Source organism: Oncorhynchus tshawytscha, linkage group LG16 (genome assembly GCF_018296145.1).
Source record: "Oncorhynchus tshawytscha isolate Ot180627B linkage group LG16, Otsh_v2.0, whole genome shotgun sequence".
Lineage (NCBI taxonomy): Eukaryota > Metazoa > Chordata > Actinopteri > Salmoniformes > Salmonidae > Oncorhynchus > Oncorhynchus tshawytscha.
In genome coordinates this window covers 68,711,569-68,729,264 of record NC_056444.1, presented here as the reverse complement: position 1 = coordinate 68,729,264, position 17,696 = coordinate 68,711,569, and the positions used below count along the sequence as shown (strand labels likewise).

Here is a 17,696-nt window from a genome sequence, read left to right as displayed (position 1 = left end):
TTTGGAAGCACTTTACAGCTCAGGATAAAATAACATGGTATATATTTGTAACCGGACATTGTTACAGAACAATCATACTTGATTCACATGTTCAATTTACACATTTAAGATACACATGCCTGACAATGGGTTGATCATGGTGGTCTATGATGAGAGCTGATATGAGTGTGTGTTTTACTTTTTAGTTTGGACGTCTGTATTGATTTAAATGTAGATGATTTTTGTCCACTAAACTGATCATCTTATGGATAACATATTGTGGTAATCATTATTAAAATGCACAATATTGGGTTTTAAAGTACATGGCAAGGCTCATGCAAGAATCAGCCAATCTCACAGTCTTAGCGAAATCACTTCAATCTGAATTTTTACTAGCAAGCACAAGAAAAGTGCTGTTTTAAAAGAGAATTATATTTTGCACGCATCAGACTTCAGAAATTTTATTTTAGCTAGACTAGTCAGGCTTTAGAAACTGTTATTTTGAGCTCAGGTGTGTGTACACATTTGAATGCAGGTAAAAAAAATATTTGTATAGACTCATTTGGATGAATCAACTTGATAGCACCTTTTTTTCAAAGAGTGTAGGTATAGCTATCTAGAACATACTGTACGAGAATCCTTTGAATAATAATTTGTGGTTCCAGGATAGAACCCTATTGGGTTCTATGTAGAACCTTTTCCCCAGAGGGTTCTACATGGAACCCCAAAAAGTTCTACCTGGAACAAAAAACCTGGAATCAAAAAGGTTTCTCCTATGGGGACAGCCAAAGAACCATTTTGGAACCCTTTTTTCAAAGAGTGTACCCACTGGGGCACACACTGGCTGAATCAATGTTGTTTCCATGTCATTTCAAGGAAATTACATTGAACCGACGTGGAATAGATGTTGAATTGACGTCTGTGCCCAGTGGGTTGGGTTCTGTCCTGATACACTCAAATGTCTTCCATGTCTCCTTCACCTTGCCCCTATTTTACTTTTGGCCAGCCATAAGTTCCAACAGCCACCAGTAAACTGCCATCATCACTTAAATTGACATTTTAGTCATTTAGCAGACGCTCTTATCCAGAACGACTTACAATTAGTGCATTCATCTTAAGATGGCTAGGTTAGACAACAACATATCACAATGCAGACACACATTATGTTATTGATGCCGGGTTGATCTAAATTCACGTTTCTAACTAACGCATCACTTTTCTTTGTGTGTCCAGAAAAGAGTCTCTTCTTAAATGTGTCTTAAGACTACGAGCTACATTTTCATGTGTGTGCTGCAGTTACTGTGACTGACCAATGAAACACAACCATTTGTAGACATATTTCGTTCCAGTGGATTTCTCGTTGCATTGGCAGGACAATTTAATGTATAGATGTTTTATAAAAATGTAGCGTAAAAGCCCTAGTAACTTGTGGATTGCTGATGTGGTCAGATATAGGTATAGCTGTACAAAAGGTTGTAAAAGAAACATTTTAAACCTAAATAATTTTTCTGTGGTGTACAGCACGGTTCCAGAAAATGTATGTGGTTTCAAGTTCAACCCTTGCCTGTTTTAACAGTTGGTGGTGCTCTGTAAAACTTCTATTGTTCTTGATATTATTTTATTTGTTACTTCTCCTGCATTGGCCAGAGACTGTAGTTCTGTGCAGGGGGTTGTAATGTACTGTATACCAATGTGAAGCTTTGTATTTTTTCTTTCTGTTTTTTTGGACTCAGTGAAAGTGTGATGTTTACATGTACAGATTTTTCCAAATACTTTACATTTTTGTCCATGATATTTTCTCACCTACCCTTCCTGTTTATATTTGCTCAGACATTTATTTAGTGCATTATATCAAATGCAGACAGATGTGACTGCTTTGAAAGGTGGTCAGATGACATTCACATGGTCGAAGTGAGGCTAGACTAAGACAACCAGGTTGGGGTTGGTAGCATCAGGCTGATAGCATCAGGCTGATAGCATCAGACTCTTTAGGGATTGAGGAGTGAGAGTGAGCGTCATGCCAGTTCAAAGTGCACCATGAATAGCCTACCTCTGTCTGAGATGTATCAGTAGCATAATGATACACATATTCCTATTGAACGATTGCAGATAACCCAGCCACCTTTTCCCTTCTGAATGGCCGTGTTTTAACAAGCTCCTGGCGGGTGGAGTCAAATGGATTCATTAGCATGTAACTCAATCACTGAGCAACATAATATAATGGTAGGAGGATCACAGTAGTTAAAACGCAATGGTAGCCAGTCATTCTATGATGGTTCTATTGTGATCACATTCCCTGGTTGTTATAAGGTACACTTTGACCTCTCGTAACAGCTCCTCAATGATGTGATGTAAAAGCCATTCCCCTCTCCTGGTCCTCAAGGGGGAACACAAGAACCTCAGGAAACGCTGAATCTCTGAGTTTATTTTTGTTCCATTATGATATTTAATGATGAAAGTAAAGTCTCTCTACCTGTTACCATAACATTTATATGAAACGTTTATCATTGTTTTGTACATTTATCATTGTGATTTAAAAGTGGAGCTTTTTCCAGTACATGTGACTGAATATTTAGATTTTTTTTGAAAAGTGTTTATAGGTATAAATATTAATTAATATATGTGAAGCGACTAAAAAGACAAAAGAAAACATTCATCTGTCTGTTTCATGCAAAGCCGCCCAGGCGGGATATTCTCTGCCTCTTACATATCCACTAATGATGAGGGACTTGTTCTTGTTTTGAAATAGCGCTTTTTCAGTGTAACGTCAACGCTACGGTAAAACATGTTGGTTACCAACAGCAGGATTGCAAGCTTCTCTTCAGAGATGTCAGTAACTGAATAAAACCGAAACTTGGCTACTTTGATTAATTTATTGGATTGGGAATGTAGTGCAGACAATGTTTGAGAGAGATGGAGAGATGGATATGGAGAGATAAAGTTGGAAAGATGGAGTAACCTTGTGGATAGATGTGCTCTGTTGCCATGGTGAGGCCTTCGTTCTCTTTATATAGATACTGTATATAATAACCACAGAATGACCAGGTTAGGATGCAGCTGTACATAATAATTTTCAATGTCACTATCTGAGCTGCTGCACCTGCTGAATGTGCCTATATCCACTGACTCCAACACAGTTATAAAGATTTGTCCATACTCATACTCACATTTACCTTTGCCTTGCCAATCACTTTTTTTAAATGAGTTGAAGTACATAACTATTCACTGTCTCCTACCAAGGCCTCAAATACGTTTAAAATGTGTATATTTAATCTGTCATGTAGAGATAATTATGCAGCATTTCCAGTCCATCCGGCTCTGGAAGCCAGTAGAATGATGAGGTCATAACATGCAAAACATCAAACAACACCTGAGAACGAGGGAACAGAGTAAATGTCTCTCTGCTTCGGGGAATGTCTTCTAACCGTGTACCACTATGCAAAGAACCGTAGTGACAGCCTAAGTCCACAGGAGTTCAGCAACGGGTCAGAAAGCAGCAGCAGGGAGACTGAAAGTCCAGTCCATTTAAACTTCAGCAAACCAATAACAGCCACGAGGGCGCAGCATAGAACAATGGCCAACTGACAGTAACAGCACTGACTGCAGATTTGTGGGATTTTTTATGAGCTTCACAGATGCTTTAAGTGTGCCCATACATACAGCATCTGCTAATAGCCTGTGTGTTTGAGTGAATTACCTCAGTCCAATCTCTTTGCAATTGACTAAGTTAGTGTGTGTAAAGTTATTATCAGGTGTATCCATTCCAAAGAACTGAGAGTATTCTGCATCATGTGAAGAAATAATGTCAATACTATTTCCCCAAAAATGCAATCCTTCATTGAAATTAGAAAATTACTTCATTTCACAGGCCTCTTCAGTTCAAATGGGGTCCTGAGCAATGGCCTAATTAAAGAAGTATTTACATTTAATGGCGACTGAGTAGAGGTTTTGAACGAATAGGTTACATGTTTCTGGCTGCCTACGGTTACATGTCTGGCTAGGATGAAAATGCAAAAGCTATTTCACAATCAGGGCACAGAAATTGACCAAGCATCCAGTTGGAGGGAGAACTTAGTCCTGTCTTGACCTGGCGAGAAGGTACCAGAAGTATGGGCTGGATTTCCCTCTACCATGTTTCACATGCAGCAATGTATCAGACCTCTGATGCTGATTGGGGTTGCGTTATAACTGAATCATAATAACTTGCTTATTCTTAGAAACATATTATTATAGCGCTATAACACTAACTTACTATTTGTATTACACAACTTATTCTCCAGAGTTCAGAAACATGTGGATGTGACCTAAGTGGTACTTCACTGCCAGGAGTCCTCTGTTGTTGTTGCGTAAAGACGTAACTGAGCTTATCAATCAACAATCACTTCAGGAATCTCTGTGTTTATGTTGAAATTTCACATTGGGACACGTGTAAATACTCAATACATGATCCCAGTGTGTACACATTCTCCCTGCGTTCAGAGATTGGTGGCCCTAGCCACAAACCAACTGAGACAGTGATACAAAAAATGTGTTCTTTCCCACTCATAATACTTATAGGTTACGGATTTACTCTTTTTAAAGGGTTAAATGGAAGAACATCCTGACCTTGGCCTTGGCTTTAGCCTTAAACCTAACCCTAACTCTAACCCTAGCTTCGTGTCCACATCCCAGTTCAACCTAACACTAATCTCAACCCTAACTCTAACCCTAGCTTCATGTCAACATCCCAGTTAAACCTAACACTAATCTCAACCCTAACTCTAACCCTAGCTTCATGTCTACATCCCAGTTCAACCTTAACCCTCAACCTTAAACCTAACCCTAACAAATCATATTATCATGTATTTGTTACATACACAGTTTAGCAGATGTTATAGCGGGTGTAGCAAAATGCTTATGTTACTAGCTTCTATATATGCAGTAAAATGTCAAACAAGTACACAAATAATTAATTTAAAAAATACAAAAAACACCCAACCAGAGTAATATTAATGCTGTGTCCCACTCCTAATAGACCATGTTACTGTGACATTGTTTGATGTGGAGAACCCCATCATCCCACATCCCCTCCATTCCTCCACCTCCCAACTCTACTGTGAAAGTTTGGAGGCTGCACTCTAGCTCAGTAGATCTAGTGGGTCACAGCTCAGACTCGGCCAGGCAGCTATAGGTTTGCCCCAGATTCCCCTTATATCACTGAGCCCATGATGAGGGACTGTCTATCCGGGACTACCGTGCCTGCTGCCACACAAGGCCCAACCTGATACCACATATAACAATTACATCTGAACCCACTCACCTCTTACCCACTTTACGTAATGTCTGTTTCTCTGTCTGTTTGTCTTTACCTCTCGCCCTTTCATACGGTAGTGAAAGTGATATTTGTGTCTCTCTCTCAATCCCCCCCCTCTCTTTCTCACCTACTGTGCTCCCTTAAACTTTGAGCAGGGTAACCTACAATATCCTCTGTCCTCTGAGGTAAAATAAGAAGTGCCAGTCACAGCGTATGCTCGGACCATGCGTGTGCTGGATGCGAGATTCCCATGTCTGTAGGTGTGACAGATTTAGAGACTGGAATATAATTAGAAAGGCTAAATCCGGAATAGCAACAGGGAGCGCAGGGGGGGTGCGTTGAGTGTATTTGTTGAAGGTTATGGTGTTTGTTGAGGCAATGGTATTTAGGTGCTTAGTCTTTAAATCACACATTGACACAGGTCAGGTGCTCTGAACAATCTTTGTCAGTCACATGTTTAGTTATGTTCCAGGTTATTGTTTTGTTTGAACCCATTTTAAACTGTTAATAAGGATTGCTCCTACCGTTTTTCTGGCCAGTAATGTTCATTTCCTGTGTTCCAGTGGCTGAGTAAGATAAGTTCAAGATTATTTTCTTAAAGCTCTCCCGGTTGTACAATGGCTTCTCAAACTGTAACGGATTTCTTCCGTCGAAGGAGAGGAGGACCACAATGCAGCGTGGTTGGAGTTCATGTTTTTTAATAAGAGAAACTAAACATGAACACAAATTACAAAACAACAAACATGGCACAAACCCAAAACAGTCCTATCTGGTGCAGAGAACACAAAGACAGGAAACAACCACCCACAAACCCCAACACAAAACAAGCTACCTAAATATGGTTCCCAATCAGAGACAATGACTAACACCTGCCTCTGATTGAGAACCATATCAGGCCATACATAGAAACGGACAAACTAGACACACAACAAAGAATGCCCACCCAGCTCACGTCCTGACCAACACTAAAACAAGGAAAACACAAAAGAACTATGGTCAGAACGTGACACAAACCTTATTTTCTTCTGTTTAGTTTCACTGTCAGTCTGCAAGACAAAACAACTACTGTTTTTTGGAGATTGTATATGTTTTTACACCTTTTTGGTGTTTGGTTAATCTGGTTCAAGACAAGTGCACTATCAACTTCGATGTCACAACATGAAACATGTATGTACAGTTGAAGTCCGAAGTTTACATACACTTAGGTTGGAGTCGTTAAAACTCGTTTTTCAACCACTCCACAAATTTCTTGTTAACAAACTATAGTTTTGGCAAGTCGGTTAGGACATCTACTTTGTGCATGACACAAGTCATTTTTCCAACAATTGGTTACAGAGTGGATGTATTTCAAGGCCTACCTTCAAACTCAGTGTCTCTTTGCTTGACAACATGGGAAAATCAAAAGAAATCAGCCAAGACCTCAGAAAAAAATGTGTAGACCTTCATGAGTCTGGTTCATCCTTGGGAGCAATTTCCAAACACCTGAAGGTATCACGTTCATCTGTACAAACAATAGTACGCAAGTATAATCACCATGGGACCACGCAGCCATCATACTGCTCAGGAAGGAGACGCATTTTGTCTCCTAGAGATGAACGTACTTTGGTGCGAAAGTGCAAATCAATCCCAGAACAACAGCAAAGGACCTTGTGAAGATGCTGGAGGAAACAGGTACAAATGTATCTATATCCACAGTAAAACGAGTCCTATATCGACATAACCTGAAAGGCCGCTCAGCAAGGAAGAAGCCACTGCTCCATAACCACCATAAAAACTACGTTTTGCAACTGCACATGGGGACAAAGATCATACTTTTTGGTGAAATGTCCTCTGGTCTCATGAAACAAAAATAGAACTGTTTGGCCATAATGACCATTGTGATGTTTGGAGGAGAAAAGGGGAGGCTTGCAAGCCGAAGAACACCATCCCAACCGTGAAGCATGGGGGTGGTAGAATTATGTTGTGGGGGTGCTTTGCTGCAGGAGGGACTTGTACACTTCACAAAATAGATGGCATCGTGAGGGGAAAAGATTATGTGGATATATTGAAACAACATCTCAAGACATCAGTCAGGAAGTTCAAGCTTGGTTGCAAATGGGTCTTCCAAACTGACCCCAAGCATACTTCAAAAGTTGTGGCAAAATGTCTTAAGGACAACAAAGTCCAGGTATTGGAGTGGCCGTCACAAAACCCTGACCTCAATCCTATAAAGAATTTGTGGGCAGAACTGAGAAAGTGTGTGCGAGCAAGGAGGCCTACAAACCTGACTCAGTTACACCAGCTCTGTCAGGAGGAATGGGCCAAAATTCACCCAACTTATTGTGGGAAGCTTGTGGAAGCCTACCCGAAACATTTGATCCAAGTTAAACTATGTAAAGGCAATGCTACCAAATACTAATTGAATGTATGTAAACTTCTGACCCACTGGGAATGTGATGAAAGAAATAAAAGCTGAAATAAATCATTCTCTCTACTATTATTCTGACATTTCACATTCTTAAAATAAAGTGGTGATCCTAACTGACCTAAGACAGGGAATGTTTACTAGGATTAAATGTCATTAACTGTAAAAATAAATATAAAAAAATTAAATAAAGAGTTTAAATGTATTTGGCTAAGGTGTATGTAAACTTCTGACTTCAACTATATGTAGCCTGTATGTAAGAGCCATGTCTAGAGGTCTCTTTTGCTAAATAGATTTTTATCTCAATGAGAATAACTTGTATAACTATACAGTAGGTTCAATTAAATGGTTAACTACAGTAACTGGAGTAAACATTGTTGATGACTTCAGTCAGTGTAAAACTAGTGAACTCTTCCCATTAACTCCATGCTTTAATGAACAATCCTGAAAGTGTATTTTATTGGATCCTTGTTGATTTAACTAGGTGTTGACTCCACCATGCCAATATGTTGAGATCATAGAAAGACCGTATCAAAAATATATTTGACATTCACTTTTATCCCCAAGAGATTGTGCGAAACAATATGAATGACTGGAGTAATGCAGAATGTTCCACAGGTGGTTGATCTATATTTCAGAACAGAAGTAATGTATTATATAAGCCATCGTCTTTATAAATTAGCTGTTGCTAATCACATTGCAGCCTAACCGGGTTAATTCCATTCAGCAAGTACATCAACACTGGCTGGCAGCATGTTGTAATACAGATTCTACACATCAGTAATGACATGACCAAACCTGACAATGGAGATCTCAGGATTGTTATCGGGTTACATATTGTGGATGCCAGAACTGCTCCTTCTAAAGTCTGTCTATCCCCTTTCATCAGAGCCATGGACACCTCACATGTTCAATATAGTGGCTATTAGTTATAGGAATATTCACTCTTGTTATAGAAAGTAAGTTATTATAAACTACACTTTCTCACTAACTAGGCTAATCAGGTGAAATAACTAGAGAGCAATTTCTGCCCTAATCTTTTCTGTGTGTAAACTTTATATAGACTAAAATATTAACAAAAACATATATTTAGGGACTTATTAAATACAATTCAAGAAAAATGTATTAAATACTTTGATTTATTTAACAGCAAAAAGCATGATATCAGACAGACATTTGGGGAAAAAAACTTTGGCTTTTTTAGTGTTTAATTATAAAAAGATAGAATATATTATTTATAAACAAAGAGGGAGGAAAAGCAGCCTCCATCACTAAAAGGTAAAAAAAAAAGTAGTCTCCGCTGCCTCCATCTCCATGGGGTGGTGAGGAGTGGGATGTTGGGTGTTGAGGAGAAGGAGTTAGGAGGGTGGTGGGCTCCCATGTTCCATCTTCCCAGAGTCGCTGCTTTCACTGAGCTGCCTCTTCAACACCATCTCCCTGGCAATACAAGTCACCTGACCGTTGTTCACCGTGTATGTTCCACTCCTGCAACAAGAGGGAAATATTGTTTAGACAGAGGTACATGGCTACAATTAGTAACAACTGGTTACTCAAAATTAGACATACAAAGAAAGGAGAAATCAAGCACAACATTTAAACCATGCATGGATTTGATCCATTTATGTGACTCTTAGGTTAGTGAACTCACTTCTGTTCAGATCCAACCATACTGCCAGGCTGGTTCTGTTTGTTTGCAAAGAAGAAAGAAGACCACCAGTGACCAGAGTCCTGTCTCTGCAGACCTAAGAAAAATAATACAAAAGGAAGATTAGGAACCTGGTCAGATCAAGTTGCACAGAGAGATAGAGGATATGTTCCTAAATAAAGGCATTTGTCAGAGAGAGTGAGTTGAAATGCACCCCTTTCCTTACATACTGCACTACATTTGACCAGAGCCCCAAGGGCCCTGGTCGAAAGTAGTGCACTATGTAGAGAATATGGTGCCATTTCAGAGGCACCGTTGCAGTTATCTGATCATCTCTACCTGGGGGGTGTGGAATGACTTCGCCAGCATACTCAGAACTGCCACAAGAGCTGTTGCTAGAGGTGGATCCTATGCGCCTTCTGTAGTAATCATGGGTGGCGATGAGAGAGCCTGTAGATGGAATTGCTGCCATTTTCTTCGACCTTTCCTTCAAAAACGCTCAAAGATGGATGATGGGAAACCTTAGGGAGAGAGAGGAAAGGAGAGAGAGAAGAATGGATTATTACGAGTGTGGAAACAAGAACCTTGCAAGCAGAGGCAAGTGATACTGGGATGAGCCAAATAATATTGTCTATGAATGCTGCATGCTAGATCTCACTGAATGTGCCATAACACAACATCCTGAACAAAGACAAAAAGTTGTGCAAAAGCCTTGGTGCAAATTGACAACCTATTTCATGATTACTAGCATCATCCATTAACAGAAGCCTATCATTAGCCTATTATAGGCAGGTCTCAATGTTGGCTTAGAGAGGTGATAGAGGTCAACAGTTGAGAGTCTGATTTCAACACCATGTTCTGAAAATAACTGGACAGTGCGGGGCCCGGGTTTGCTGGTATAATGTCCCAACTTCCGGGAACCTAGCCAGGTAACAGAGTGCTGTGCACCAGCTAGGTGCATGGCAGGCCTCAACACTGGGGCTAACCGCTACAGGACCTCTAAGGTACTGACTAAGCCACTCGAAAAACAGAATATAGCAGTAAGCAGGACTATACAGGAATCAAAAACCTTTTTCTAAGAGAAAGGTTGCCAACAGTTCAACTGTGGTAAACACTCACACTGACATCTCAAACACTGCAGTGGAATGAAACATGCCAAAAATGTGATTTTACTCCCCAACCAAACTACATTACTATGAGCAAAAGTAAATAGTTTACTGAGAAGCAACCTCATGATTACATGTTCGATGCTAAGTCAGTTCTATCATGTCCAAACCGGTCCAAACAGGACAGAAGCTCTTATCCAGATGGCTGGGGATTGCCAGCCTAATTCTCATCTGTGCTACATAGGCAGTTGCAAAAAAAACATCTCAAGGATAAACCAATTCCCTTCGCACAGTGGAAAAAGAAAGTTTAAATAAATGTTTACTGCTGTGGGGCACATTAGATGTGTGAATGTGCATCCGCATTACATATTATATTCATACTGTTTTACTGTATTCTAGTCAAGGCTCAATCTTTATAACTACTGCTGTACACACCTTTAATATTCATATACTGTCCAAACTGTATATACTGTCCAAACTGTATATACTGTCCATACTGTATATACATATATATTGCGGACTCTGACATTGCTCATTCTGATATTTTTTGTATGTGTGTATATTGTTAGGTATTAGTGTACTGTTGAAGATAGAAGCATAAGCGTGTCGCTGTACCTGTGATTACATCCACAATGTATATGTACAGACCAATAAAATTAGATTTGATTTATGCCAACAGGATCTGTGCTATCCCAGGTTCCTTGGGATGTCCCTACCCTATTGAAGTTTAAATGTAAAATGGTTAAGGTAAGGGTTAAGATTAGGTTATGGTTAAGGTTAGGGTTAGGGTTTAGAGTAGGTAGGTCCCAAGGATCCTAGGGAGCAAAGACAATGCCAGCAGGGGACCAATACAATATAACCTCACATGCAGCACAATAAATGACAGTGACACTGGCAGGTGCATAATAAACAGACCATCCAGATAAAATATAGATGCAAAGAGACTAAAACATCAGCAGTCAAAATCCACATACCACATACTTATTACATTATTAAAGACAATGTGAAATGTGCATTTGTAATGATTAGTGCCAGGACAATAAATACAATATTATTTAGTACCATAGCTCTTTCTTTAATAGGTCAATATATAGGATTGGAAACACATTGTCCATTATTAGACAATATAGGTTATACAATTGACATTGAAGATGGCATAGTCAGAGGCCCATATTGTTTGCCTTAATCTAAAAGCAATCAAATCAATCTTACCTTTTTGTTTGGTGATGCTGCAAAACAACAAAGAATTGAGGATGAGGGTCGGTTGGCAAAGATCAGTGAATTACACTAAAGGACTCTTATTGCCCATTTGTGGGTATATTCTCTGAAAGGACCCTTAAAGGTCTTTATGGTGTCGTCAGTGTAGGAATAGGCAGGCTACTGAAGAGCGAAAGGCAGGTAGCTTTATACAGTGCAGGATATGACGCCTACTGGACGAGCTGCTCATGGGCGTGGACAGGGCCCTTTTATACAGCGTTTGCACCAGGCAAGGCAAAGCACTCAATGAAATCGCAATCATTGGTTGCAATGCCCTTGCCACGTTAATTCTGTGGAAACAATAAAAAACACGAAGAACTGAGCATAAGTCAGCGAACTTTAACCCAGTGAATGTTCTGATTCACTGTTTTCATTTGTTTTTCTAGCTATGGCGTGGAATTTCGCATTTAGGAATTAATCATAACTCTAGCAGAGCATATGCCATGATGTCATTATCAACATTTTTATTTTCAGTATTTGTAAGATGTTTGAAATCAGACTAGTGTAACAATTGTCCCTATAAACGGTATAATATCTTGTTCAAGCTTAAAAACTGTGTTTGTTTCTCTCAAATTTCCCTGGTGGTCTAGTGGTTAGGATTTCCGCGCTCTCACCGCCGCGGCCCGGGTTCGATTCCCGGTCAGGGAATAATTTTTGACAAAAATGACTGTTACTGTGAAACAGCAATAATCACGTTTATGTATCTCGCTAGGCTAACCGTTATGTTATCCAAAATCATTACACATGAGACCAGACCACATATAATACGTTTTAATTAAAAATTCTCAAAGTACAAAAATACTTCACTGTACATTTGGGATTGTTATGTTCTTAGAATGCAGTAGCAGGATATAAGCCAACAGTAATAGGAAAACAGTAATATTTTCCTTCAATCAACAGGACAATATAAATAGCTGGATATTGGAAATACTATTTAAACATTTTAAATGAATGAATGGTTGGAACCAACACTGACAAAGCTATACAAAATGCATTACTCCTATCTCACAACTGAAGCTACATTCTATAAAATTGTAGAAAAACATTTGCACCTTGATGACATTCAATTCACAGTATGACATTTTAAATCTCTCCCACCCCACTCCAACAACAACAAAAAGTTAAATATCTCTGCATAGCCCACACAGAATCCATAGAAACTGTATTTGGTAATTTATTCATTCATCAACATCCTACAAAATGTTTAATGTCTGATGGGGTAGTGTGGACAATGACATCAGGTGAAAGTGATTAAAGGAGTATAGATGGAAGAGGGAAAATTAGGTGGATTATGTTAGAAGGAACCACTGTTCTGAGATGGGCTTCTGCCAAACCCAGAGACATTTCCGTCATTCCCTCGACTCCCGGACACCTTGTTCTGTGTGAGAGACAGGAAACAGTAGAGAGATGAGGAATTGAATATCAAAGATACAGTATTTTCTGATCTTTGTGCTTGTTTGTGATTGTGAGAGAACACAGACACTAACCTTCATACTTCCCACCATGTCTTCAAAGGACTTGAATGTATTGGAATGTCTAAGGCAGAAAGATAAATGATCTCTAAAACAATTTAAATCACTTTGAGGTAGAGAACCATTTCAGGTTAAACGATTCACTGAAAGATAAATCAAACTAAATGTAACTTTTTTTACTTGCAGCATTAATGTAATTATAATCTCGTTCACCAGAGTCTTCCTCCCCAAGCGCTGTTCGCAATTAGCCTGGGGATGAGGTTAATATAATTCAAATGTCATTCACCGCCTATGGAGGTACTGCAGGAAGTAGTAGTAGGGAAGAATATCAGGGATGTCAGAGAGTGAAACAGGCGGGCCCAGTGTCTTACCTCATACTCATAGCAGGCACACTGATGGAGTGGCTCAAGGAGGGGCTGGTGTTTCAGAGAGCAGAAAGAGAGACAAAGAGAGATGAGTAAGAGCAGTACAGCATGTAGTAGGGCAGGCCTACAGCAGTACAACGTGTAGTAGGGCAGGTCTACAGCAGTACAACGTGTAGTAGGGTAGACCTACAGCAGTACAGTATGTAGTAGGGCAGGCCTACAGCAGTACAGTATGTAGTAGGGCAGGTCTACACCAGTACAGCATGTAGTAGGGCAGGTCTACAGCAGTACAGTATGTAGTAGGGCAGGCCTACAGCAGTACAGAATGTAGTGGGGCAGACCTACAGCAGTACAGCATGTAGTAGGGCAGGCCTACAGCAGTACAACGTATAGTAGGGTAGGCCTACAGCAGTACAGCATGTAGTAGGGCAGGTCTACAATACTACAGCATGTGAGCAAGAACAATAGATAATATCAGTAGCAGCTTAATTAGGTGAAGGGTCAGCAACATTAACATGCATCTATCAGCAGTTCACTCAGGTCTAAACAAATGCAACACTTCACCCAGTAGTTAGTTATAGTTAACTAGTTAGTTAGTTTATGTAGATCACTCAGGTCTACGGTAATATAGTATTGCAGGGCCGAGGAGCCTGGACCCCGAGGCTAAAGCTAATGCCACAGTCTGAGAATACATCACATTGAAATCAAGATGTTTTATCATCACAAAGCTTCAGAGGTGAGACAATCTGGTGCAGTAGGCTGGAGGCCAAGGCACTCCTACTATCCTTACCGAGGTGGGCTTGGCAAAGGCAGTGCTCTATCCGGTAAGTGTGCAGCGTCACAGGAAAGAGATGGGAATGGAGAGATGGGTCAGATACAGTAAAAGAGGCCACATGGAGGTGTAAATTGGCAGTCCAGTGTATGTGTGTGTGTGTGCGTGTGTGTGTGTGTGTGTCTCTGTGGGTTTGTGTATGCTTGCCATTAATGGAAAGCAAAAATGCATCACATCGGTAGCTACCCTTTACACAGGCTCCATTTAAAGGCTTTGTAGGAACAGTACAGTAGATAAACAGATATTGTTGCCAACTAAAACAGGCTGATCTGATTGGATTAAGGCTGTTGTTTTCTCACTGGCATTCATAAACAAGTCCGCATGAAGAAACCTTTGTCCTCAACAAATGTGTCCTGTGAAGATGAACTGCATGAAAATAGCTGAATATACAGTATTTAGCTGGATTAAAAAGATGGATGGATAAGTTAACAGATTAAGAAAAGAGATGACAAATATGAAAGGTGGCCTCAATAGTGGACAGATTAATTTTAGAGGTGGTAAAGGAAGATGGAAAGAATGGGAGGATGTATGGGAGGATAATAAAAGAGTAAAGGGAAGGCTGAGGGTACCTCATTTCTCCCAGTCTCCTTGTGATGGCCACACCCATTGTGGACATGGCAGCAGTGCTGATCTGTCCTGCATGAGAAATAGTGTCATGGGTCATCTTATACCTAGAGACACAGAGAGGGAGAGAGTGTTGACTATATGAAGTGCCAGGAGTTTTTTTATTGTTGAAAAGGGCAATTCACAATCTCTATGTCACTGAGGTACTGTGTTCAATTACCCAAATAGTGGTATTCTATTAATATTTGTATATCGACCACATCCTCACGTTCCACTTTTGTGTCTCCTCCCATTCCTTAAAGTAGATTTAGAATTTGAACAACAAAAAGGAACATCTCTGAGACAACGTCACAGTAACGAGCTCTGTGCAGCAACAGCAGCAGCAGGACAAATGGAGTGAGCATGGATGGACATTTACGTTTGAGTTATTTAGCAGACGCTCTTATCCAGAGTGACTTACAGTAGTGAGTGCATACATTTTTCGTACATCATCTTCATCCCTGTCCTAGTGCATATAGCCAGATACTCCCACCCCCTCTGTTTTCACCAACTGAAGTGCTTCCTCCCTGGCCAGGCCAGCCATAGCCTGTTGTGTTAATGCTACTGCCAGTGTTAAGACAGGCTATTAGACAGGCTATTAACAGGCATCTGATCCTAGTTGACCTCAAAATCCCATCAGCTGTCCCCACATATTACTTGTTAGTTGACATGTGAGAACAACAACACTTTTGGAAAACCCCATCTTGGAGAACACTAAGTACCAAACATGAGTGTGCCTTTCAGGAGTCCCCAGCAACTATGACACCAGGCTAAAACAGGGTGCTGACGTTGCATGCTTTTCCACAACATTCTGCCAGAAATAATAATAGCTACAATAGCTTCTTTGGCAGGCATGGTTGTTGTTTGACCTTTGCCCAACTTTTACTCACATTAGGTCAGAGTCAAAACCTCCCTGGTTCATTTGGCTCTTCATTAGTTTGAAATCTATTCACAGTTTTGGTATGCCTTCAATTCTGATACTATTCTGATGCTATATCTGATGTATTATTGTGAAGCTCTTTCTAATACCTCAGGTTATTTTAAGACATTTTTCTGGTGATGGTGTATAGGTGGTTGAAGCAGCGTGATATCATGATGGCATCTCACACGAAGTACTTACATGTTGGAGGTCTGGACTTCATGCCAGCCTTTGGACATGTTGTGTTTAATCTCACTGAAGGGGCCCATACCCAGCTGCCTCTTGATGTCCACCGCATATTTCTCTTTGGCCAAGAGCACCTGCCGCAATGTCTGCATCTCATCCTCTGTCTAAGCAGAACAAAATGACAGAAAAGTTTACCTTCAAGGAACCAGAGGTAGTAATAATAATTGGATTGGAAATTATTCTATGACTTGTCTTTTTCCATTCATTTGGGTACGATGTTAAATTAAATCTTTACAAAGTATTAACCTAAGAGACACATTGATCAAACATGAGTATGACAATGTTTGACAACATGAAGAATGGGACAAAATGGCAACGCTGGACAGACACAGAGGGAATAGTACCTTTGCTAGCTCCATCTTTAAATCATCCTCATCCTCCTCTGATAGACCGTTAGTCAGACCATTTCTTGATATTCCAATGGAAATGTTCCTTGGTGAAACATTCTCCCCACTGCAACCTTTTAAAGGAGTATAGATGTTACTGTCTGAAATGCAAACCATAGATGCTTGGGCATACATTTTCGATCAGCTGTTGACATTAATTACAGTAGCTACTGGCCATTCAAACATACAGTTCATCTTTATGAAGTAAATAATACATGTATGTAGTCTAGTCATGAACGCCACGTTAGAAGGACAGGTTGAAAATGTCCTGAACAAATGTGTAGCTACATCATGTAGGCCAGCCACTGTGTTGACCCAGTACGTTGTACTCATTTTCGCCCAGTGCGCTGTCCATGGTAATGAATTATATGGCTACCTGTAGATCTAACAATAACATTGCGTGTGGCCAATCACGGATAGCAGTAGAGGCTAGGTAGTCTAATATAACGTATTGTATCTACCCGCGTGATTCTGAGTAGGATGTCAGTTGGTAATTAAACAATTGAACAATCTAGACTTAGTAAATTAAATGCAACCGACTTACCTTGCCTATTCATGATCAGCAGACTTATGAAAAACTCAGTTTCACCTGGTACGTATTTTCCGTGTTCAAGCTAACGTTGCTCTTGCTAAATGGAGTCCAATCCCTACTCGTCGATACTAGATCTCTCAAATGCTTCTCTATGCTCAAATTCAGCCTCACGCAATGGTTTACATGCCTAAGCCATTTACAGAAAAGCGAAGAAAACACTATAATGTAGTCTTATTGGAAATGTAATGTTGTTTATTCAAGAGGAAAAAGCAACCTGTAATTATGAGAATGAGAGTTACTCTTCCGCACGTGTGTGATAATGGGGAATGAGCTCCGGTTAGGTAAACAAATAATAGGTATTTGTATACAGAAGATGCGCCACATTGATAATCGATGCTATTTTACAGAATAAGCTACTTTCCCAATTAATGTCGTAAGAACGTTGCTGCTAATGCGGGAAACTCAATTTGGGCACCTGTGCAGATTGCTGGATCTTTGGGAAAATATCCATCAGGTGGTAAAATGAGCGAGGGCGCGAAACAGAGGATTCCACAGCACGGGCTCTGTCTCCATCTACTGGCAATATTAATGCACCAAGCCGCCTTTCATATTCTAGTGTTGGCTTATTTGAAGGTCCTGGTAGGCCTACGAGAATCA

At 40.1% G+C, this 17,696-nt stretch overlaps 2 protein-coding genes across 4 annotated transcripts; both read right to left on the bottom strand.

Moving 5' to 3' along the window:
• Positions 1 to 8,797: 8,797 nt before the first annotated feature.
• On the bottom strand, positions 8,798 to 11,822 carry ppdpfa (pancreatic progenitor cell differentiation and proliferation factor a). The gene is made up of 4 exons (XM_024376055.1): positions 11,640 to 11,822; positions 9,661 to 9,842; positions 9,325 to 9,418; positions 8,798 to 9,161 (listed from the first exon to the last, which is right to left on the bottom strand). Exons 2-4 carry the CDS (start codon positions 9,791 to 9,793, stop codon positions 9,035 to 9,037), a joined length of 354 nt encoding a protein of 117 aa, XP_024231823.1. The 5' UTR covers positions 9,794 to 9,842; positions 11,640 to 11,822; the 3' UTR covers positions 8,798 to 9,034.
• A 617-nt stretch (positions 11,823 to 12,439) lies between these two features.
• LOC112216210 (tumor protein D53 homolog) lies at positions 12,440 to 17,523 on the bottom strand. Of its 3 annotated transcripts, XM_024376041.2 has the most exons (8): positions 17,052 to 17,518; positions 16,466 to 16,581; positions 16,077 to 16,225; positions 14,923 to 15,024; positions 14,312 to 14,338; positions 13,528 to 13,572; positions 13,172 to 13,220; positions 12,440 to 13,062 (listed from the first exon to the last, which is right to left on the bottom strand). In XM_024376041.2, the coding sequence occupies exons 1-8, from the start codon at positions 17,062 to 17,064 to the stop codon at positions 12,979 to 12,981; spliced, it is 585 nt and encodes a 194-aa protein (XP_024231809.1). In that variant the 5' UTR covers positions 17,065 to 17,518; the 3' UTR covers positions 12,440 to 12,978. The 3 variants fall into 3 exon arrangements, with proteins under 3 accessions (XP_024231809.1, XP_024231811.1, XP_024231810.1); XM_024376043.2 differs by lacking the exon at positions 14,923 to 15,024 and having other exon boundaries at positions 17,052 to 17,523; XM_024376042.2 differs by lacking the exons at positions 12,440 to 13,062; positions 13,172 to 13,220 and adding an exon at positions 13,236 to 13,405 and having other exon boundaries at positions 17,052 to 17,522.
• Between the last annotated feature and the right edge of the window lie 173 nt (positions 17,524 to 17,696).